The following is a 25,091-nucleotide window of genomic DNA, read 5'->3' on the forward strand; positions in this document are numbered from 1 at the left end:
TCTGAGAATATCGTAGCAATCAGCATTATATTATTGTTGTAATGATAGCTTAGGAGGCAACAGAAATACTCTCTGGGATATTGAAATCAGACAAGTTGGGGACAGCTGACAGAGCACTGTTAGGGTACTTCGTTTAGAAATAACAGCTAAGGTGCCCTCTAATCATCGTAAAGTCATCCCAGTGTTTCATTCTAAAAATTCCAGATTTACTTCTGAACTAACCCTATATGGGGCTCAAAAACAGAATATATTCACCTCCAACAGTAAATTAACTGACATGTGAGCACATAACATGTGGCTTTAAATACAGCACTAAATTACCCGTCCTCTATAGAGACAGAATGGACTCTGATTCATAGAACAGGTAACAAACCTAAGGCTCTCAATCACGGCTGAAGGAACGTATGTGCACTGCAGACATTCACTCTCTGCAGAAGGTCATCGCTTCACAGCCTGGGAAATAATCCCTGCCAGCTGACTTGCAAAGTGCCGGAGGCATCGCTCCTGAGAGGCATAACTCCTCTTCTTTCAAGGCTAGAGGTCACAGCCATGATCACAGCTCAGTCAAATTTAAAGGAAAAAGTATCTGGGGTCAAAAATATCCTAAGGAAAAATAGAAGACTAAGACTAAAAAGATACATTGTGCTCCTCTGGGCTTTAGCATGGTGATAGGAAAACCTGTTGCAGAATATTAAATCTAGACTTTTTTTCATCTGATAGCTTCAAAATAACTAAACTAAAACTGAATACAGAATCTGACAGAGAGCACGCTGCAGTTTTGAGGACATTTTTAAATGCTACAAATCCACTGAAATCCTCATCAGCCTGGACATTCTAAAAAAGAAAAAAAGAAATCACCCTTAAGTGACTTAAACATGAAATGTGAGCAGCGGCTCAATGATTAAATTATTGCATCAATTAACTTGAGAATACAGAAAGAATGCTGCTCTTTCAAGCAATGTTAATTCTGCCTCTGATCAGACAGACTCCTCCTCTCACCATGTTTGCTGCTTCATAAAACACAACCCGTACGGCAAAACGGGAGAGATGATTTGTAAATAAGAACAAACTGCTGTTTGGGAATTCTTTATAAAATACATAAACTAAATTGATGTTTGTTTGAAAAATACAGTCATTTCCATATACTTTCAAGAGTGAAAAACTCTGAAAATTGTTTTTGAAAATCCTAAGACAGATGAAATTACCATTAAACCCAACAAAAGTGGCTTGGTACCCATAAAAATCATAAATAAGTGCATTTAAAGATTAAAAGCATTTCTGGGTGTACACATCTCAAAGGGTAAATAAAGTGTTTTATTTTGGTCATCTCTGCCAACTGCTATTACATGGTCATTTTCAGTAATGGGAAATGTATTTGCAAAAGCAGAGTGAGCACAAGAGGCCTTGAATCAGACAATTTGGGGATTGCTAACAGAACACTGTCTGTACTCTGTCTACTAGGGCCCTTGAATATCAGGATTTTATGGTGTGCTTTTCTGACATAGCTGAAACTTAGTAGACTCTACTACCTTATTAGAATCTGGAGTACTAACCTACTTTTATCTCTAAGTTTGTTCCTACTCTTTTAAGGTACCAGGCTCTACCACGGCAAAAGGGAAAGGAAGAGCCCATGACAAACAGAGTTTGTCCTTTCATTGTTCCCAGACCTTCAAAACTCAGTTCAGGGGTCACCTCCTCACTGTTTTCTGTGTGACTCAGAATATACTGTTATGGTGAATTAGCAATTTAGCCCCAAAATCTCAGAGGTTTACATCAAAATGTATCTAATGCAAAGTGGGCTCTGGTGACAAGAAAAAGACCAAAAAGTTATTTCTCACTCATACAAAGTCCACTGCAAGTCTGGCAGCTCTCCACAGCAGCTCCCTCCCAAGGGCAAATGCCAGTCCTATCTCCTTGTAACTTGGTCATCTTAACAGACCATACCCAGATTGTAATAACACGGTAATTAAAAAAAGCATACCCAGATTGCCATAACAGGGTAATAAAGATCCGGAGGGCAATGTACCATCTCGTAACTGCCCTGGCCCAGAAGAGCACCACTTCTGTCCAGTGTGTCAGCTAGAACTAGTCACAAGACCATGCACAGCTGGAAAGAGCCTGGTCCATATCCCCTTCCCAGAAGATCTGGAAGGAGGGGAGAATAAGACACGGTTAAGCACTTTAAGCCTCCACTATATCTTTTCTAAACCTGTCCTGTAGGTATAGCTTGGGTACCCACGTGCTCTCCACTTTGCTTTCACTCTATCATGGAACATATGATTGTTTATCATCTATTTTACTTCATTAGACAATAGCTCCTTGAAGGGAACAACCAGATATTATTTTCCTAAATTCTGTAAACACACAAATAAACATAACCCACAGAAGGTCAGATGCATGCCTGCTTATGTTATTTGAGAAGTTCTAATTATCAAAGTATGGTAGCAACATCAAAAATATATTTGACTAAATATGAAAACCATCATTTATTTAACATCAGTAAATATTCACTGAATATTTTCTATAAGCCAATCAAAATTCCAGGTCTTGGGAAAACAGTAGTAAATGAGATAAACAAGGACCTTCTCATGAGGTATACATTCCAATAGGAAAATATAATAAATAAACATCAGAAACAAGAAATATCAAAAACAAGAATGCCAGAAATAAGAAAATATGAGTAGAAGAGCTACCGTAAACTGCGTGACCAGGGAAGCCCTCTAAAAAGGTGACATTTGAGTGACACATGAATGGCAAGAAGGAGCTTGCAACTAGAAAATCTAAGGGAAGAGTATTTTTAAAGGAAGGAACAGTTAGTTCAAAGTCCAGAGCAAACTTGGTGTATTCAAGAACGCAGAATCTGTGTTTGATGTATGCAAATTAGAAACGCCCCATCTGCAGTTACATGTGAAATTATCTTAAATCAAGGACCTTATATAGAGTTCAAGCAAGACACCCTCACTTTTATTGAATCTACCTCTGAAGTGTGCAGAGTTAAAGCATACTTCCCAGCATACTTCATCATTATCAACACCAACTTTTAGTAAGTGCCTTACATGTAAAAGAAAAGCAGCTATTATTGTAGAAGATTTTTTTTAAATCAGACTCTCTTCACTTACGAAAATTACAATCTATTAGAGAAAAAGGCAAAAATATAAGAAATGTTAATTAATAAACAATTTAAAAGCAATGTGTAGCAACAATAAGATATGTCTCCACATAGTATAAGATTAATTACCATGTAAAATTATCTACAGAAACTTTTATTTATATATTGTCCACAGAATCAAGTTTCTATCTGGTTGAGGGAAAAATGACTGGATGGGTATTCACTAAATTTGCAGGACACCATTGGCATATTTCTGCCTTAAGAAATACCTATGTTGTTATACACAACGTTCATGTGCAGGGCACCTAAAAAGGTAGAGAGTAACTTTCCAGAGTAGCTAAAACTAAAGAGTACAACAGGAAGTCCAAGAGGTCTTAGAGGGCTGGTAATAGTGAAGGATAAATTTTGTAAAATGATGCTACGGATGAGCAGACAAGAAATGGTGTTTTCAAATCTGAATTCCAAGTTATTCAACTCAAGGGCAATCAATCCAAATTCCATGCATTGATTTGCAATAACATTTGATTCTCATACACACAATAGAATATGGTGTGTTCTAGAATAAGTAGTAATAGGGATTTATTTATTTGATAATGGTTAATGATTCTCCCAAGCTATGCAGTGGAGGCTAACTACTATATAATAGAGGTTATGAATTGAAAGGAAGAAAAAAACCCTTGTCTTAGTTAAGGTTTGCCCATAAGAAAATCTTGAGACAAGGATTCACATGCAATTGGTTATCTAGGAGAAAACAAAGGCAGGGGAGGAGGAAATGAGCCAGGAAGGGAAGGCAGGCAATAGAAGGTTAATTATTAATCAAATGTCCCAGTAGATAAAAAGAAGCTACTCCCACTAGGGAAATATGGCAGCCAATCTAGAAGAGTGTACCAGTGTAGTGAAAGGGTGAGAAAGGCTTAGGTATTTATATACCAATTCATGCCAGTCATTAGCTGCTCCCAGGAATATTAATTGTCTGACACTGCTGGTCTGCTGAGCAGGAGAGCAAAGGGGATCTGGTGACAAGAAAAAGGCCTCAGACAAAGAAATACAGTTGCTAGCAATTGGAAGAAGGGCCAGAATACACTGAAGTGGCAAGAACAATGGGATACTAGTGGTAAACTGATAATCATATGGACAGGAGTGATCTATAAGACCCAGTAGAAGAGGGACATGAGCTGGGCCTTGAGAGATGGGTAGTATTTGGTTAAGGGAAGGCATTTAAGTTAGGAAAAGTGCCATGAGCGTAAGTATTGAGGTAGGAAAGCATAAAAGATATCCTAGGTCAGTTATAAGCCAGTTTGGCTAGATCAGAGACACAGTTTATATAAGATATTCTTGGGAAACTATAGCTAAAAATATATGTTGGGTCTATATTAAGGAAGGTATCTAATACTAGGCTAAAGAGTTTTAACTTTTTCTTGTAGGATTGAGGAATCTTTAAGTTTCTAAATGGAAAAATAATAAAATGAAAACATTATGGTATTAATATCTATGTTGGCACCATTATTGTCCTTGGAATGTAATCTCCTATTGAATAGTCTCTGTACCTGTTCAATTTTCCTAGGAGAGGATTACATGCAGAGAAATACTCAGTAACCCATTAGCAATGAGCACCCTGAGTACAAAGACTATGGTATCTAAATACCACTTCTTACTAAAAGGAACCAAGGCTCCTTGGTGAAAAGGCTGATTCCAGTTCTGTGCAGAATATTTACAAGATTTGTCTAAAATATTTTCTCATGCCATAAAGGAAGTAAACTATTAAACACTACAGTAGCTTGGTCAAAAGAACTCAGGAGCCCACTTGAGGGGGTTCCCACTGGCCAAAGAAGAAATAATTTAAGCAGCAAAATAAATATTATAAATATTATAAATATTTATAAAATATTTATAAATATTATAAATATATAAATATATAAATTATAAAAATAAATATTATAAAAATATTTTTTAAATAATATCTTCAATGACATGAAATATATTAAAAATGTTAACATCCATGAACTCACAAATATACTTTAATCTTGAAGGCTATCAGAGAACTAACTCATTATTCTAAAAACTAGGAAATAAAAGAGAAAAATCTGAAGCCGGCCCAGTGGCATAATGGTTAAGTTCACACTCTCCACTTCGGCAGCCGGGGGTTCACTGGTTTGGATCCTGGGTGCAGGCCTACACACCACTCATCAAGCCATGCTGTAGCAGCATCCCACATAGAGGAACTAGAAGGACTTGCAACTGTGATATACAACTATGTACTGGGGCTTCGGGGAGGAAGAAAAAAAGAGAGGAAGATTGGCAACAGATGTTATCTCAGGGCCAATCTTGCTCACCAAAAAAAAGTACACCTTAATTTAAAAAGAAAAACTGCACATTTATCCTACTCTTCATGTATAAACTGTACAGATAATTCTTTATTATAAAAGAATTTCTGTTAGTAAATGTAGAATGAATGATCAAATTAGAATATCACCATTTTGCAACTCTAAATGAAACAACAGACACAGACAATAATCATTAGTGGCTGCTAAAACTATTAGGTGAAAAGTTGATGGGAAAATTTATGATGTTTATCACAAACTTTACCAGGTTGACATTATCCGAACCCGATAACCAATTATTATATGACAAGAAGAGAGACAATCAGACAGTGTATACCTCAATGTAATACAATAGGTAATAAATAATAACACACATGAAGTCTTTTTGCCAAAAGATAAAAAAAAACAATTTGAATAATCCTGTAGATTTAACTACCAGTTTACAAGAAATACAGGGAAAAGACACCATAGGAATACAATTCCTATGCAAAATTCAGAATGTGGAAAATTCTACAGTGCAAATGATCATTGTTTTTTAACAAATAAATGGCAAGAAAAATCAGAAAAGAACCTATAGAGTAAAAAACAAGAAATGTAATGCCGAGACTTTGTTTAGGTCCCAATCTGAGCAAATCAACTGTAAAACATAAAATAAAATTTACGAGACAATTAAATCTGATATTAAATGTCTCTTTTATGATATAACAGAATTATTGTTAAAATTTTAGTGGTATTAATGATACTGTAGTTGCATTCTTTTTAAAAGAAGTTTTATATTATATTATATTGACATTTATATATTTTATAATATATTATATATATTATAAAACTTTTATATTACAGATGGGGCCGGCCCGGTAGCTCAGCGGTCAAGTTCGCACGTTCCACTTTTCAGCAGCCCAGGGTTCGCTGCTTCGGATCCTGGGTGCGGATGTGGCACTGCTTGACAAAAGCCATGCTGTGGTAGGCATCCCACATATAGAGTAGAGGAAGATGGGCACGGATGTTAGCTTAGCTCAGGGCCAGTCTTCCTCAGCAAAAAAAGGAGGATTGGCAGTAGTTAGCTGAGGGCTAATCTTCCTCAAAAAAATAAAATAAAATAAACTTAAAACTTATATATTACAGATATATATTCATAATTCCTAAAAGCTTATTCTTAAATATTTATCAATAAAATAATATGGTGTCTGGAATTTACTTAAAAAAATCCAAAGGGCTGGGAGGAAGACTATATATTAATAATTGTTTATGCTAGATGATTAATATAGGAGTGTTCATTATACTAATCTATTTACTTTATGTTTGAATACACAGATTGGGTATTCCAAGTGAGTTAACTAAAATTTAGTATTTCTTACCTCCTGATCACTGAAATCATTAAAGACTGAAGGCAACTACTCACAGAAGGAAGCATGAGACAAAGCTAGAAAAAGCAGTTTTGAAAGTACAATGTCGAAGGGTATACACAACTTCACTGTGAGAAGCAGCAGCTTTCAACGCCTAAAATCTGGGCAGGAAGCAATGGTCAACCTGAATAAACTCCTTAATTGTCGCTGATTGCCCAAGAGGCAGTTTAGTAAAAAAAAAAAAAATCTGGACATTAGAAGACTGACAACACCTTGCTTTGAAATCTCAGGCTCACATAACTTCTGCAGGTTTTGGAGCACGAGAGTGCAGGAAATGAAATAAAAAGACAACAGCCACAACACATGTGGGTACTAGCCTAGACTGCGCACTGTCCTGAGAGCTCTGCATGAATCATCCCCTTGAAACCTCACAACAATCCAGGGAGGTGGGGTGGGCTTGGTACATAGTTCCCCCTTATCTGCAGGGATACGTTCCAGATCCCCAGCGGATGCCTTAAATCTAGGATAGCACTGAACCCTATACATAAAATGTTTTTTCCTATACATACATACCTATGACAAAGTTTAATTTATAAATGAGGCACAGTAAGAGATTAATGACTACTAATAATAAAATAAAACAATTACAACAGTATACTGTAATAAAAGTTACCACAGATGGTAGCAACCTCAGCATAAGATTTTTTTTCATTCCTTATTAAGTCCAGAACTTTAACCTCCAGGTGAGGTAAAGCTGAAAGTACTTTACAGCTTTTCTTTGGCATATCTGAAATGCCAGCATCACTACTCTTGCACTTTGGGGCTATTATTAAATGAAATAAGGGTTATTTGAAGACAAGTACTGTGATACCTGGAAGTCGATCCGATGCCTGGAATAACCCACATGGCTACTAAGTAACTAACTAGGCAGGTAGTGTATGCAGCATGGAAATGCTGGATAAAAGGGATGATCCACATTCCCGGCCAGAAGGACAGCGTGAGACTTCATCACGGGCTGCCCAAAAGCCTGCAATTTTAAACTTATGAATTGTTTATTTCTGGAATTTTCTATTTAATATTTTTGGACTATGGACGACCACAGGTAACTGAAACCGTGGAAAGGAAACTGCAGATAAGGAAGACTACTTTACAAACTTTTGAAAGGACTACTGAATGAGGTAGGCATCAATACATGGTACCATTTTTCACACTAGAGATTGAGGTTCAGAAGCCAAAAACTTGTTTAAGATCACATACTGGAATGACTTGGTCCAGCCAACATTCCAGGTTTATTCAACATGAAAGAATGCTTAGAACACTCCATTGTATCGGACTTGACCTGAGAGAAAGTTGGGGGGCTGGGTGTGAAAAACTAGAAAACTTAAAACTGTTTCCAAAGACCTACAGTTTTCCATCTTCAGCACCACACTCTACACATCTCCATCTCACCCAGAAGGAAAACTAGCCCTCCACTCACCGCCAGCAAGCCGGTCCTTCGTAGCAGGGACCTCCTGCCCGGGCTCCGAAGGTCTTCAACCCCAAGCCCCACCCCTTCTCCGGTCGCGCGCGCCCTGTGACCTTCAAACTACATCTCCCATAAAACCCTGCGAGGACACCAGCCCTCTGCCGGAAGTCAGGAAGGCTTCATCCGGCGCCGGGAAGAGTGAGTGTGGGGTTTTCACAGTGCTTCGACTGCTTCGTGGTTTCCTCTGCTCGGGTCACTTTTGGGTTAGTAGCAGCAGCAGCGACTTGGTCGGCCTCAGGTGCCTGTCTGGGGCCGGTGACCAGTTGTCAGTGCTCTTTTGTCCCCGCGCTGTCCGGCCCTGCTGGGTGGTGTGGCGCAACCTCGCGCTCGGTGCAGGTGCAGGCGCGGGAGCGGTGGCCGAGGGGCCGAACTCCCGGGAGGGGTGGAGGGAGCAGCAGATCGTGCTGCTGGTGGCGTTTCCAGCTCTTTCTTTGAGATGAAGGAAAGGAAGTGCTACTTTGGTGTGGTCACCTTAAAAGGAGGACTCCTGTGCGGCCAGCCCGGTGGCTTAGCTAAGTTCGCGCGCTCGGCTTGCGTGGCCGTGGTTCAAGAGTTCGCATCCCGTGGGTGGCCGTGACACCGCTCGTCAAGCCACGCTGTGGCGTCCCACATAGAAGATAGAGGAGGATTGGCACAGATGTTAGGTCAGGGACAATCTTCCTGGAGCAAAAAGAGGAAGATTGGCAACGGATGTTAGCTCAGGGCCAATCCTCCTTACCAGAAAAAATAAAAAAGGACTACCACAATAGTGGCAAGAAAACAAACTATCTCAAGGCACTTGAGCATTTCGAGGGACCGTGCATGGATGACGCTGATTGGTTAAATGGCCATCTTGTGCCAAGGAAGTGGATTCATTAAATAATAGTCCGTGACCTCAGTGACAGAGCCATTTGTGAGTTCTGCCCTGTCCCTCTTGAGCCACGGACAAGTCACGTGCCCCAGGTTACACATTGGTAAAAGTGGATACTGATTTGGTTAAAATCTAGTACCCTTTAAACCTAAGATTCTAAGGTCATTTAGACGTCTCGGAATAGTCCATACTCTTATTGGAAAGCAAGGGCAGCATTTAGCTAACTGAATCACCCCATCCCGCCTTCAAATCCTCACCTACGTGAGGATCTGTCAGTGAGAAATGAAAAAGTACATCAAGCAGTAGAGCTAGATTTAAGACTGCATATGCTTCTCTGGAATGAGTAATGATCTGTTTCTACATGGCTTTTCTGCTGAGAATGCTAAGGGGAGAAGTGTAGGTTTTCCGCTTCCTTTCTCCTGAGAACACTGTATGCATAAGCATTGCACAGGGGCTACTGAATGGGACTGTATTTTTGGAGGACAGTTTTGCAGTCACCTGGAGTGGCCTTCCCCACTGGAGGGTGAGGAAGTGACCATGACTTCAGAACATGAGACAGTGAAATATTGCTTAAAGTAAGCCTAGCTGAAGACCCTGTATGATAAGATTTTGTGGAAAATAAATTTAAGGGAAAGGCCACTGGAAAGGGAGACCGTACATGAGTCAGTATACAGCAGTGCTACAAAAGTCCTGAAAAGTTGTAGCTTTTGTTCGTTATAATGTTTTTAAAGCCTTTAGAAATCTGAAGAGAGTAGTGAAGGTATGAAGAGAGGGCTGAGGTAAATTCTAGAATAAATCAAAAGAAATTAAAAAGTGTTTTCTAATATAGAAGTCACTCTTAACTAATTTAAGTTGTAAACCAATTTTCAGTATTAGATTTTATCCAAGTATTTCCTTTCCCGTGGGTGGTTTTCACCTATTTACAAGTAGCAGAAAGATACAAACAGGGAAAGTGAATAGATACAAATAAGAAAGTTAATCTCTTTCACCCACTTTTTCCCTAAATTTTGTTCATACTACTCCTGCTATAAAATTGATGAGCCAAATTGCAGTGTCAGAACCCTAGAGATAACAGCTGTCAAATATTATGGATTATAACCTTTCTTTCATTTTAGCCTAAATAGCTTATTACTTACAATGGTAAAAACCTTTAGAATTCCAAATCTTTTCTTAATAGCATTTCTTAGAAAAAAATTCATACCTTCAAAAAAGTACTTTGAGAAGTTCATAGACAACTGAAACATGAACCATTTCCACGAAAGAACAGCTCAGTTTGTGCCCTACCGCATTCAGTTCATGATTAGGCAACATTTATTAAGAGATATGGGACAATTATTTTCTGTGTTTTTTTTCTTACTAAAACAACAGAGTGGCAACGCAGACAAAGAAAGTTAAGGGTTTAAAAACCTGTGATTCAAGAATAGATGAAGAGACCAGTAGAGCATTGTCCAATAATAGATCCAAAATATATAGTCATCTGATTTATGACAAGAATAATACCGCAGTGCAATGGGACACAAACTAATTTCAAGAATGGTACGAAATCATATGGATTGTCCAATGGGATAAAGATGTGTCTTGACCCCTGCTTCACATTGTGAACAAAAGTCAATCCCAGATAGATTGCAGAATTAGTTGTACAAGGTAAAGCAATCTATTGTTTTTATGTGAAACTTAGTTTTTGAATAATTAGCTATAAGATCATAATTTGCCTGAGGGCAGGGACCTGTTTCTGGTACCACAGGATCTAAGAGAATACTGCTTGTCATCTGCTAAAAACTTTTGCCTTCACTTCTTTGTGCCTTAACCCCTCTCATGTCTCTGGTCCATATGGAAGTCCTTCTGGTCTACCTCAAATACCCCTTCTTTGTAATGCCTTTTACCTAACTCCCTCTCCCAGGGATCCAGCCCTCCATCTGTATTACCAAAACTCTTTATACATTATTTTGTACATCCCCCATGTTGAATTATGTTTAAAATTCTCAACTGATAACAATTTTGAAATGTATGCTCTTATTACAATTGACTACTAATTGCCTTTCGAAGAGTATATTGCTTGAGAAACCATAACTGTTACTCTAATTATATCAGCACTCAGGTAATGTTCAGTCATTGATACAAAAAACAACCACAGTTGAGTTTTTTTGTATTTTCCTTTTTTAAGGAAGAATGTCTTCTATTAAAGGAAGTCCAAAGCAAGAAATAATTTCCCAATTTCACTGTTCAGCTGCAGAAGGAGATATTGCCAGGTTAACAGGAATACTAAGTCTTTCTCCATCTCTTCTCAATGAAACTTCTGAAAATGGCTGGACGGCTTTAATGTATGCTGCAAGGAATGGGCACCCACATGTTGTCCAATTTCTACTTGAGAAAGGGTAAATATTTTAGGCTGTACCACCTGAAGGGTTGTGTGGTTTAATTTCTGAATTACATATGTCCGTTTAAATTTTTCTTGTAGCTGTATTTATATCATTGGAGTTATAAATAACTCATTGATCAGTTTGTTATATAAAAATGTAGGATAATTTCTAACTAAAAACTTTGAGTTATTTTTATTGAGGAATTAATCCTTCATACTCAATAGCAAAGCAAGTTTATGAGTTAGTCTAATATTTTTCTTCCAAATAGAAAATGTAAATCTATGCACTCTACCTACCAAGAATCTCCTGTAAGATTTTAATATCTTATAGAACATAAAACTTACTGGTTTTTTATTTTATAATTCTCCAGGAATTTTAAATATCCACTATCTCTAACTTTTCATCATTTGTGATTATTTTTTTAACCTACTCATTAGTAAATTATGTACTAAAAGAAAATAAATCGGGGCTGGCCCTGTGGCCGAGTGCTTAAGTTCCCGAGCTCTGCTTTAGCCTTTTGAATCCTGGGCGCCGACCTGGCACAGCTCATCAGGTCATGCTGAGGTGGTGTCCCACATAGCACAACCAGAGGCACTCACAACTAGAATACACAACTATGTACTGGGGGCTTTGGGGAGAAGAAGAAGAAAAAAAAACAGATTGACAACAGTTTTTAGCTCAGGTGCCAATCTTTAAAGAAAATAAAAAAAGAAAAAATAAATCTATGTAATCATTAAATAGAGGGGCTATAATGTGCATCTGGAAGTATTTTCTTATAATAAATACTGAAGAAAACGTTTTGTTTCCTATTTTATTTTTCCTTCCAACTGTAGGTGCGACAGATCCATTGTCAATAAATCAAGGCAGACTGCACTGGATATTGCTAAATTTTGGGGTTATAAGCATATAGCTAACTTACTAGCTAATGCTAAAGGTGGGAAGAGGCCTTGGTTCCTAACCAATGACGTGGAAGAATGTGAGAATTATTTTAGCAGGACGCTACTGGACCGCAAAAGTGAAAAAAGAAATAATTCTGACTGGCTACTAGCTAAAGAAAGCCATCCAGCCACAGTTTATATCCTTTTCTCGGATTTAAATCCCTTGGTCACTTTAGGTGGCAATAAAGAAAGTTCCCAGCAGCCGGAAGTCAGGCTTTGTCAGCTGAACTACACAGATATAAAGGATTATTTGGCTCAACCCGAGAACATCACCTTGATTTTCCTTGGAGTAGAACTTGAAATGAAGAAAGAGTTACTTAATTATGTTGGGGAAGTCCCAGGAGGAGAAGATGGGTTGGTTGCCTGGTTTGCTCTAGCTATAGATCCTGTTGCTGCCGAAGAATTTAAGCAAAGAAATGAAAATTGCTATTTTCTTCATCCTCCAATGCCAGCTCTTCTGCAATTGAAAGAAAAAGAAGCTGGTAAGAAGTGAACACTGTTTACTTGTATTGATGATAATCTGGTTTTTGAAACTTGGTTGGAGTTAATATGTATCTGCAGTTTCTAGGAAGCACGCTTTTTCCAGTAAGCCATGAAATTAGGCTATCTTCATTAGAAACTTCCTTAAGTTCTCACCCTAGAAAACTAGTCTCCTGGGCAGTTACAGCAGTTTTAATCAGCCAAGATTAGTTTCCCCAGAATTAACCCTTATGCATGCTGATTTCATTTGATTCTTCGGTGAATAATCATTGAGTACCTGCTGTGTGCTGAGCTTGATGGCAAAGACCTTGACTGTTTTGTTTTCTGTTGCTGGTTAGTCATTTCATCTGGGGCCTTAAATGCCATGGTAAGAAATCAGGGGTTTTCTTCTAAATTCCATTTAAATGTTGTACCCTGACCTATTTTTTTAAAAAAAAATCAAAGACAAAAGCGCTCGCTCTGGCTGCTTTGTAGATCATGAATTGTAGGTAATTAAGTGTGGAAGTCAAGAGTCTTGTTAAGGGTTACAGATTACGGTAAGAGATTGCAATGGCCTGGATTAGTGGGGTGGAGAGAAAGGGAGAGTTGGAGATGTTCTGGAGGTAGAACTGATAGGGCTTAATCAGTAGATTGAGACTGTTATAAGAGAGAAGATAGTAATTTGGACTCTGATCAGAATTAAACTGATAATAGTAGAAATGGAGAGAAGGGCGTACATTCAAGACATATTTTGGAGAGAAAATCGGCAGTACTTGGGTATGGGGTATATAAAACTAAAGGAAGAAATCAAGATGACTGCTAGGTTTGAGACTGTAGTAATTTGTTAGATAGTGATACTATTTCTTGATAAGATAATATGGGAAAATGGGTAAAACAAGAGAAGCAGGACAGACTTGAAGTAAATAAATCAAGATTTTAGTTTTGGGCATGTTAGAGAGGGATATTAGAATCTGGAACACAGAGAGGTCTGAACTGGAGATACCGTATGGGAGTCATCAACACAAAAGTGATATTTAAATCCCAGGAAACTGCTGAGATTACTTAGAGTTGAGAGCAAGCAAGAAAGGGAGCCTCACAATCATACCTGAATGCCCCTAAATTTAGAGATGAGGTAGAAGCGGAGGAGCTGTCAAAGGTGATGTTGACAGTGTGGCCATAAGGCAGGAGGAAAACAGGAGAGTGTGCTCATGGAAACCAAGAGAGCACAGTATTTCTTGGAGGTAGTGGCCCAATGTGTTGAATGCTGGTGAGAATTTGAGCAAGATGAAGACAAAGGTTCTTTTTAAAAGAATCTTTGGTTTTGGTAATATGAAGCTGTTGATGAATTGGACAAGAGGCGTGTCAGTGGAGTGGAAGGAACAGAAGCTGGGTTATGTAGATTGAAGGGTTAACAGGAGGTGAGGAAGGGATCTCTTGTCAGCGTCCACCTTCCCTTGGGTGACGCGGAGGCCCTTCCAGAGACTACTTAGACCTCCTCCCATAGTCTGGGGTGGTGGTTTTATTCTTCACATCTGTGAAGAAAACATCGCACTTTTTAAAAAAAATTTGTTTCTTTATAATTTTAAGATCGAAAGGATATCTTTTTTGTTTTTTTCACTAGAAAGGAAACAGGCTCTTTTACTCACTTGGTGTGTAACCTCACACTATTACTTAACCTCTCTGTGTCTGAGTTGTCTCCTCCCGAAAATGAGGATAATAATAGTACCTACATCATAGGGTTGCTCTAAACATTAAATAAGATAATGTATAGAAAGATCTTTGCGTGGTGCTCGTCACATAGTAAGGACTCAATAAATGTTAGCTTTTCTTATTGTAATGATACTCAAATAATGTAGATACCTTCCTGTAAATTACATATTACAAGGTAACACAGCAGGCAGATATTTAATGTTGCCTGTGGTTCACTGAATTTCAGTGTTAAATTTGTTTTTATTTATGGTTTATTAGTTTCATTTTTCCAAGTTTAAAACGTTGCTTTTGTTCTTATTGTTTATTATTATTTTGTTTATTTGGAAAATCTTTAAACCAAATAAAGTATTTTAGGGAGAGCAGGTTTGTCAGGCATTTGGAATGTAGCATTTCTAGTCTTGTTGCCTCAATTGTAATATTTCTGGTTAGGCCGTATTCGTTTTTGAAGTAGCAGAGTCAAGGCTCTAGCCAAAGTGTCTATATTCCAAGATTTATTCTGTTAGGCATTTTTTTCATAAAGTTAACCGTGAATGTTGTATTTTTTTTTTTTTTAAAGATTGGCACCTGAGCTAACAACTGTTGCCAATCTTTTTTTTTTCTTTTTTTCCTGCTTTATCTCCCCAAAGCCCCCTGGTACATAGTTGTATATCTTAGTGGCAGGTCCTTCTAGTTGTGGCATGTGGGACACCGCCTCAGCGTGGCCTGACGAGCGGTGCCATGTCTGCACCCAGGATTCAAACCAGCGAAACCCTGGGCCGCTGCAGCAGACCGCGCAAACTTAACCACTCAGCCACGGGGCCAGGCCCCAAATACAGTATTTTTTTAATACTCGATTCAGTTTCTAGTTTTCAACAGGATATGGTCCATGGTGACTTGGCTTAGTCACCAAGGAAAACAGAGATGGGTTCCTACAGTTTCCTAGTAGTATTTCTTTTATAGTCCAAGTCTAAGTTAGGAACTCCCTTTGAAATGTATTTTTATAAAAGTCACTATTGTAAAGTCACCATACACTAGAACCTTGTATAGTCAAAATTTAAAAATCACCTATAGTAAAAGCCTGACCCAATATAGTGTGTAAGATGGATGTTACTTATCTGTCTTATATGACAGTTATATTTAAAGTTAAATATAATTTTCATTTATCTGTAGAATTAAATATTTCACTTTAAAAGAAATATACACATCATAAAAATAGAAATACTAAATCCCTTCATGACACAGCGATTCAGAAAATACAGTGTATGTCTTATTATGACTTAAGAATATTTTACTTATGTATTAATTTGTTTACAATTTTTCACAGAATTAAAACTTTTTGTGCTTCTCTTAAAGGGGTTGTGGCTCAAGCGAGATCTGTTCTTGCCTGGCACAGTCGATATAAGTTCTGCCCAACCTGTGGAAGTGCAACTAAAATTCAAGAAGGTGGCTATAAAAGAGCATGCTTGAAAGAAAATTGCCCCAGCCTCCATGGCGTTCACAATACATCATATCCGAGAGTTGGTAAGCCTTTTCTTTCACAGTGAAATCTCAGCCATCTGAAATCTTAGGGAATAAGACATTCTGGAAAGACAAGATTTTGAGTTGTTGAAGGGTTTACCTTTTTTTTAAACCATGTTTAATTTAACCATTAAGACTGTAAGTATTAAAGTGTGACGTACTTTCATGACTTTTAAGTAAAGGACATTGTACATAATTCGCCATTTCTTGACTCTGGGTTAATCAGTATGAATTTGATGTGTTGCGATACGTGATTTCAAAAGCCCACCAGTCTGGGTCCGCTTAGTGCGCACTGAAAAAGTGCCCCAACAATTCAGTGCCTGTTTGAGGCATCAGCAAAGCAGTGCAGCCTGGAGCTGGCTTCTCATTACTGTAGGTGTCTGCCCATGCCTTCTTTCCTCCTTCTAATTGCTGCTTTGAGTCGGCTGTGGGTTTGGAAATCTGATAACCTAGCCCTTTAAAACTGTGTGAAAAAAAGAATACATAGATTCAGCAACACCTGAGGAGACCTCCTGGGAGTATACTGCCCAGCTTAGTGACATGCTTTTTTGCTGCTCAGGAACCTTTTACATTTGATTCCTGGTTTTCAATCATGACATGGTGAGGAGAATTTGCTAGATTAGTGACTTCTAGAGAGATGAATTGTTATTTAATTTAAATTTTACTTATTTATTTACTTTTTAAAGATTGGCACTTGAGCTAACATCTGTTGCCAATCTTCTTTTTTTTTCTTTCCTTTTTCTTCTCCCCAAAGTCCCCCAGTACATAGTTGTATATTCTGGTTGTAGGTCCTTCTGGTTGGGCTATGTGGGACGCTGCCTCAGCATGGCTTGATGAGCGGTACCGCCTCCATGCCCAGGATCCAAACTGGCAAAACCCTGGGCCGCCGAGGTGGAGTGTGTGAACTTAACCATTCAGCCATGGGGCCAGCCTCTAAATTTTATTTTTTAATGGCTTAAACTTAATCATAGAGCCACATTAGCTTTTAAAAACTTTTTGTTAAGGATTGGGATGGAAGGGAGAGGGAAATTTCACTACATTTACAATGGTAAACTTCGAATTTTTTCTGTGCCATATGTTACCTACTCAAACTCTTTTCTAATTAAAAAATAAGAATATGCCTAGCATACCATAAGTACACAATAAATGTTGCTATTAAGACAAGAAGCAGGACAAGAATGATCTTCCTTTAGTTTAATGACAGTATTCTATGCAATTTCCGTGAAATACTCTATCATCAGGCCAAAAGAAACAATCTCTTGTAACTAGACAAAAGTCGTCTTCTTGCAGAGGTACACCTTTTTATTATCCTACTAGACAGTGACTTTACACAATGAGTCTAAATTATTTTTTTCTGTCATTCATACATCTTTTATTTTTTTAACAGATCCAGTTGTAATCATGCAAGTTATTCATCCAGATGGGACCAAATGTCTTTTAGGCAGGCAGAAAAGATTTCCCCCAGGCATGTTTACTTGCCTTGCTGGATTTATTGAACCTGGTAAGCCTTGTCTTAATAATTTTTATAATAATTTATAATTTCCAAATAAAAATTTTAGTTAGCATTTGAGAAATCATCTGTGATAAATTATCATGTTATAAAACTGGAATATTTTAAAATATTTTCTGTGTGTTTTAAATGATAGAATTTTTGTTTTTACTAGTGGAATAATTTTGTTTTAAAAATTCAGTATTTGCTCTTTCATATGTCTTTCATATATTGCTCTTACCCAAGGTATCTGCATGATTTGTACCTCACTTCCTTCTGTACTAGACTCAACTCACCTCTTGAAAGAGGCCTTCCCCGATAGCCCCAAATGCATTAGTTAGCCCCGTGCGCTGCATTCACAGTCCCTGTTGTCCTGCCTGATTTTGCCCTACAGCACTCATCACTACCTGATGTGAGACGTGTGTATGTATGTTACCAATTTATGTGTCTATGTACTTATTTCTTTATTATCTGCTGGTGCCAGAAAAGAAGTTCCATAAGCGCAGGGACTTTGTTTTATTCATTGCTGTATGCCAAGCCCTTAGAGCAGTGCTTCACATGTAGTAGGAGTTTAGTAAATATTTGTGAAGAACATGAATGAATCTATCTAATTAATACATGTTCAATCTCAACTGCCAATATTAATCCACATTATAAATAATAATAGTAAACATATGTAGTGCCACACTCTGTTCCAGAGGCTTTCCATGTATTAAATCATATGATCCTCACACAGCTTTATAAAGTAGCTGCTATTACAGCAGTTTTACAGGTAGGGCACTAACGCACAGTGGCTGAATAACTTATCTAAGATAAAACACCTGGTGACTAATAGGGCAAGGATTCAGACGTGGGTGATTTGGCTCTGAGTCCATGCTCTTAATCACTGTGCTACCTCTAGGTGCTCTAGGTCGTTTTTTTTTAACTACTGTGAAGCATTCCATTTATGAATATTCTGTAATTCATTTATCCATTCTGCTGTTGGACATTTAGTTTATTTCAAAGCTGTTAATATTACAGACAACACTGCAAAGACTATTCTTATACTACTCCTTGTGCACATTTGCAATAGTTATCTAGGGCATATGCCTGAGGGAATTGTAGCTCATAGGATATGAGCATCTTAACCTTTCCTAGATATTCCAAGTTGCTCTCTGAAGTGCCCCTGCCAATTTACACTACTTCTAGCAGTACATGAAATGTTCTGTTATTCCACATCTTCACCACATTAGGATTTTTAGACTAGTTTTAATTTGCCATTCTGATGGGTATGAAATAGTATGTCATCGTAGTTTTCATTTTCATTTCCCTGCTGATGGAGCATCCAATTTTCTTTTTCTCTGAATTTTACATGTTTATATTTGCTTACTTTTGTTTTGATTATCATTTTTTCTTACTGATTTTAAGACTTTCTTTAATATGTATTGTATTCTAATCTTTAGTTATGGTCTTACAAATATCTTATGCTAGTCTGTGACTTGCCTTTTCGCTGTATTTTTTTTTGATGAACCTAAGTTGTTAATTTTAATATAGGAAATATATCAATCTATTTGAAATAGCTATGTTTAAATAGCAAAATATTTCTAACCTGCCAGATAAACTTAACTTAGAAAATATTTCCTCTGTTCTAATTCTCAATTTCAACAAATCAGAAATATAAAGTACATTCTAAGCATCACTTTATTTTATCATAGCTCAGTCAACAGTCATCTAGAGGAAAATAATCATTTAGAAAGAAGTGTTTCATGTGATTTTTAAACTTTTAGTGTTATATGATTTTTAACTCTTTTGAAAAGAGTTATTTGACAACATAAGAAAAGTTTTAAGATTTTAGTAAGAAAAAGGCTAACCAGTTATAAAAATCATGTAGTGATCATTTATAACTAGTGATAATACATAAATGAGATAATATATAAAGTGTTTGCGTAGTGTTCAGCCAGTAGTAGGTTCTGGATAGTTTTAGATGTCATAATTTTTTAAATGTAACTAGATCTTTAAGAAATGAAAACTTTCTTGGCATTTTGATTCTGTATGTTGTCATATACTTGAAGAAATAATGTTTTCTTGAATTCCAATCTAGTTTTAGGCTTTTGCTTTCTGATTCTTTGAATTGGGTTTCTGTCCAAAGTGATTTCTAAATCTGTGAACCATTCAGAACACAAAATGTCCAGGCCATGTTCACCAGCTACTTGTTCTTTTGCCCTGTTTGATTAGGGGAGACAATAGAAGACGCTGTTCGGAGAGAGGTAGAAGAGGAAAGTGGAGTCAAAGTTGGCCATGTTCAGTATGTCTCTTGTCAACCATGGCCAATGCCCTCCTCCTTAATGATTGGTTGCTTAGCTGTGGCAGTGTCTACAGAAATTAAAGTTGACAAGAATGAAATAGAGGACGCCCGCTGGTTCACTAGAGAACAGGTAAAGTTCAATTTAATTTCCTTCTTCTATTGATTGTTCTCTGACTGTATTGGTTTGGGCATGCAGCAAGGATGCGTGTTTTCAACGAGTTGAATGAATGGCTATGGCCCTCTCATCATGCATGGATTACAATGTAATTGGTGTGTCCTATGTTAACTCCATTCTGTGAGAGTTTTCTAGTAATGGCGATTCTCTGCCATTTTCTAATTGCAAATGCTGTTCCTTCAGATTAATGATAGCTTTCAGTGGTCTTAAAAGAGGTAAACATTATTTCATAAATGAGAAACAGGAATATTATTCTTAGATATTTTGTATATTAGTTTATAGCATTAAACAAGTAGATCTCCAAAAATATCAGTAAAAATGCTTAAAATTTTTTGAAAAGTTCTTGTTCATTTTAAAATGTACTTAAGGACAAGAATGACAAACTGTATAACAAAGAAATACTCAAAAGAACTTGTGAAAATGTCTCCCTTAAGTAATATAATGAAAGATAAATTACTTGTCTGTGTTTTGCATGACCCAAAGTATTTTATAAAAAACAAATGGATACACTACAGTAGTGGAAGACGTGAAATCCTTTCTGACTTTGCCTAAACAAGATTAGTTTTCTTTTATGTTCTACCTCAAAAAGTAGAAATGAGATTTTTTTTTCAGAATTTTACAAAAGAGAACCTGTCCCAGAAGATGACTTCACTCTGAAAATAAGTGTGGAACATATACTTTGCTTTTTCATAGCCTTATATTCAAAAGAGAATATGCCTTTCTGGAATATTTTAAAAATTGAATCACCAGCTCATTGAAGCTACTAAAAATATTGTGCTAAATTTTGCATGTTGAATATGGATGTTGTCACTTTCTACTGTTGTTATTCACTGTAAAAGTCATCACTTGTTCGCTGAATTGTGGAAGCATAGACATAGTATTTAATATTTAAGTATGACAGTGTTGAAATCCTAATACGTTTTATTATGATATATTTTAGGTTGTGGATGTTCTGACCAAAGGGAAGCAGCAGGCATTCTTCGTGCCGCCCAGCCGAGCTATTGCCCATCAGTTAATCAAACACTGGATTGGAATGAACCCCAACCTCTAAGTCAAATAACCAGACTTTGAGTATTAACTGATTTCTAATACCATTTATTCCTCAAGTGAGATTAGAAGTGTTCAGTGCTCTTTAGAATGTCACAACACAAAATATCATATTGGGTTTTTGAAATATTTTCAAAGCGTGCTTTCCATCTTAACCACAGAATTCATATTTTTTATAAATTACAGCATTGCCTCAGATTTTGTTAAATCTTAATCTTTTTCAAACATTTTTCTTTTGGTCATGCTCTACAATTTTATCTCACAAAACCATATTTCTAATAAGAGGAATCATATTGTAAAGAGGCATGTTCTAAAAATGGGAACAAACCTAAATTTTAGCACCTCTTTTAAGCATTAGACCAATCAATAAGTTCTTTTTTGAGAAATGAGACAAAATTATTTGAATGAATTTTGAGCTTTATTTTTAGTCTTTTCATTATCATAAAGGTCCTTTCAGTTGTCAGTAGCTGATTTTTGCTCATCTTCCCATTGTAGTCCACCTTTTTCTCTTGGTTCCAGTGTTCTATTGGTGGTACTCTTACAATGTTGCTACTAGTCTGTTTTGATCAGTGTTGAGAATGTTCTATTTTAACAACTCTGCTAGTGATCAGAATACCATGCCCTCGTGGAAAGAGAGCATACGTCTGGGGCTACCTCCTTAAGCCTAAAAGTAATTAATATGTCTATTTATCTGTTAGTTGTACTCAAAGTTGTTCTTAAGACAAATCAGGATTCTCTGCTTTTTCACTGAAATTAAAACATTTTGAAAAGAATTCTCCTCAAAGGTCAGATATTAAGTAAATTCCAGATAGAGTTACATATTTAATAAAAACACTGGCTTTAGGTCATTTTGTGATAAGGGGTATATCTGCATCAGCAAAAAATCGTATAATCATCATTACTAATAATACTTGTTAAACTCAAATACAGAATCTTATTTTTGGCCTTATTTCAAGACATTTTAAGAAGGCTTTATAGAATAAATGTTTCTTAGAACTGAGTCAGTAAGATTCTAGAGAGAGTAATTGTAATAGTTTACAATTTTGCAACGTCGAACTGTGATATTTTACAAGACCGTTTTGAAATTTTTTTGAAAAGAGTCTATAAGTATGTAAATTTGTATAATTTGGCTCTTTACTATTGTATGTTAGAACTGGAAGAGACCTTAGATAATATATGCAGTTCACTGCCCTTCTTTTATTGATAAGGAAAAGGAAATCCTGAAAGTTGAATTTACTTAATTCAATCTGTTAAAGTGAATCAATTGATTAATTAATTGATGAAGTTACACGGTTACAACTTAAAATTGTTATTACAATTAATTGTTATTACAATTAAGTAACTTAATTATAAACCCAGGCCAGGATTCTCCCTCTAATAGGAAATAGAAACTATTACTAAAAGTATACATAGAATAAATTAAAATAAGGGATGATAAGAAAAATAAATTTAATTTACTAATTATTGTTAATTAAAATTTTAAGTACTAAAATTCATTTAATTTAATAAGGTAACTTTCTTAAATAAAACTTCATTTTATTAATGAATAATGATTTTCTTAGTGATTGATAACAGCACTTTAGACAAAATTAAGATTTACACAGGACGTTTAGATGCATAATAAAATTTGAACTACATAGGTATATAGAAAATTACATACCTTGATTATTATAAGGTATAATGACTTGAGGTTCAGTTTTACTCCAAATGTACTTTTTTTTTTTTTTTGAGGAAGGTTAGCCCTGAGCTAACAGCCGCAGCCAATCCTCCTCTTGCTTAGGAAGATTGGCCCTGAGCTGACATCTGTGCCCATCTTACTCTACTCTATTTGCAGGATGCCTGCCACAGCATGGCTTGATAAGCGGTATGTAAGTCCACACCCAGAATCCGAACCAGCAAACCCCGGGCCACCAAAGTGGAATGCACGAACTTAACTGCTACGCCACTGGGCTGGCCCCCCGAAATGTACTTTTAATACTTACAGATTCTAAGATTACATCATAAAATTCCAGGTTTCCATGATGTTAGGATAGCAAAGTAAAATATAAAATATCAACAAAGTGTAGTTATAAATTTAGTTCTGGGTATTTAGTCCTGTACTCAGGGAAAATCAGTATCTAAGTAAATTATTGTTTTAATAATTATTCTTAAATTGCTAACCTCTGAGAGGTGAATAGCTACATGTAAATAGAAGGATTAGCCAAGAAATGGTAGAAGTTCAAGTGTCATGAATGTATTCTAATGGAAATGAAGGTAACAATACATTAAAATATTTATCTATTTCTGTTTTGTGTATTGTGTGTTTTTTAATATGTTTTGACAAATACCTTCTGAAAAATGGAAAAAGCTAAATTTTAATCATCGTTGCCTGTTTAGAATTAATAGCGTGTAAGCAAAAAGTACGAAAGCCTTTCTAAAAGTTGCCAAATATATTTGGAAGACTTAAATTTTTTATTTAAATCTCTTATGGGTCGTATATATATCTGTGTATGTATACATACATACACACATACAGGCATATATATGTGTATGTATATATACACACACACACAGACATATATACGCATACGTATATGTAGTCAATAAATTTTTTATCTTCAGATTTAAACTTATATATCTAGTCTAATGTGTATTCTTATTACTTGTCTAATATTACCAATCTTTGCATTTTGAATTTTTTGCTTGTTTTCTGTTCATGGAAGGACTGGAAGAATTAGAAGCCCACATATTTCATTTGGCTGGAAAAATGTTGAATGACTCCTTCAAAGATCAGCTTAGGGATTTGGGTGAAGATAGAAAAGAATGGAATAACAGAGGGTGAGACCATGAGATGGAGGGAGAAAGTATAAGTTCATTAATAAGCCAAATAAACTCAGTCAAATCTCATATAACAACAGTAGACAGCTGGTCTTAGAACTGTGTTGCTGATATGTATATAGCAAAATATTAGGTGAAAATATTCTATAAAATAAATCCATTAATTATTTAGAATAAAATTTCCCCAATGCAGATTTTATTACGGGTGAGAACCAGTTGTTGGGTTCTGGATATATGTGTGCAAGGTGGGAGATGTGGGTGTTGAGTGAAATTATGTATGTGCTGCACTTAAAAGGGCCAGTCTTCTCTAGCAGCAAAATATGTAGGACAAAGTAATCCAAAGTGCAAAATTAGTACCTGTTTACAAATGTAAAAGATCTAGGTCTTGAGGCAAAGCAGAAGCACTTGCAAATGTTTGGAAAAGGAGGGCAGGAGAGTTTGGCTTCAGTGCAGATGGGCGAGGTTGCTCACTAAGAGGGCCAACTGCTTGGGACCTTTGATACCAGCGGGGCTGGTGAGGAACACAGACACAGGGTGTATTTTGAGGAGATGGAGATAATGATGTTGCCAAAATCCCACCTCTTCAAAAAGAGTCTCGTTGGTTAGGAGAGAACTGGAAGGGCGTTGCTTGTGAAAATAAACTCAATGCTGAAAGTGATTTTTTTTCTGCACTACACCTTGTCCTTTTTCTTCCCGGGACACTCAGCGTTCAAAACAGCATCCCTTCTGAAGGAGGGAGTGCAGTTTATAGGTTTTCAAATAATTCATTTTATCTGTCCAAAGTGGAAATGGTCGAAAGAAAAGTTATTTGAGTAATAAGGATGGTATAGGAAAAATGGTATTCAGCAGCCTAAATTATCTTAGTGTTTGGGGACAACGATTTCAACTATAAAAATGAACATTTGGACATATTAATTGGGCTAAAGGCACATTCCTCATTCTATTTTCACTGAAGGATATCCACATATAATTGTACTCATTGGTGTAAGTAGCCCTTTCAACTTTTCTTTATTCCTTCAAGAATACTACATTTATTGCTAAGCAGACAGCACTATCACATTGGACAATGGATATTTCTCCTTTTCACAATTCCCGTTTTAAGGATGCTCTATAGAATAGTGGGGGTGGTTGTGAAATTTTAAAACAGATTTTAAGTTAAAAAAA

General features: G+C 36.5%; 1 protein-coding gene and 1 long non-coding RNA gene across 5 annotated transcripts in view; one reads left to right on the plus strand and one right to left on the minus strand.

The window, feature by feature from the left end:
- Positions 1 to 8,365, minus strand: part of LOC139075138 (uncharacterized) — a 784,499-nt gene extending 776,134 nt beyond the window's left edge. Inside the window, exon 1 of one of the 2 annotated variants that reach the window (XR_011525238.1) lies at positions 8,254 to 8,365. This is a non-coding gene — a long non-coding RNA (uncharacterized lncRNA). The remainder of the gene's footprint in view (positions 1 to 8,253) is intronic. The other variant, XR_011525237.1, reaches the window with a different exon arrangement.
- Positions 8,102 to 23,394, plus strand: NUDT12 (nudix hydrolase 12). Of its 3 annotated transcripts, none has more exons than XM_008526583.2 (7): positions 8,102 to 8,504; positions 11,320 to 11,526; positions 12,345 to 12,931; positions 15,951 to 16,118; positions 17,503 to 17,616; positions 19,819 to 20,018; positions 21,004 to 23,394. In XM_008526583.2, exons 2-7 carry the CDS (start codon positions 11,321 to 11,323, stop codon positions 21,112 to 21,114), a joined length of 1,386 nt encoding a protein of 461 aa, XP_008524805.1. In that variant the 5' UTR covers positions 8,102 to 8,504; position 11,320; the 3' UTR covers positions 21,115 to 23,394. The 3 variants fall into 3 exon arrangements, with proteins under 3 accessions (XP_008524805.1, XP_008524806.1, XP_008524804.1); XM_008526584.2 differs by having other exon boundaries at positions 8,308 to 8,439; positions 11,316 to 11,526; XM_008526582.2 differs by having other exon boundaries at positions 8,373 to 8,504; positions 11,316 to 11,526.
- Positions 23,395 to 25,091: the final 1,697 nt, after the last annotated feature.

This window comes from Equus przewalskii, chromosome 13 (assembly GCF_037783145.1).
Source record: "Equus przewalskii isolate Varuska chromosome 13, EquPr2, whole genome shotgun sequence".
Classification (NCBI taxonomy): domain Eukaryota; kingdom Metazoa; phylum Chordata; class Mammalia; order Perissodactyla; family Equidae; genus Equus; species Equus przewalskii.

Excerpts from the sequence above, each read along its gene's own strand:
- NUDT12 (XM_008526583.2), top strand. The coding sequence starts at position 11,321 with ATGTCTTCTATTAAAGGAAGTCCAAAGCAAGAAATAATTTCCCAATTT. Across the intron at positions 17,617-19,818 it reads TGCTGGATTTATTGAACCTG|GGGAGACAATAGAAGACGCT; the intron begins GTAAGCCTTGTC and ends CTGTTTGATTAG. Across the intron at positions 20,019-21,003 it reads GCTGGTTCACTAGAGAACAG|GTTGTGGATGTTCTGACCAA; the intron begins GTAAAGTTCAAT and ends GATATATTTTAG.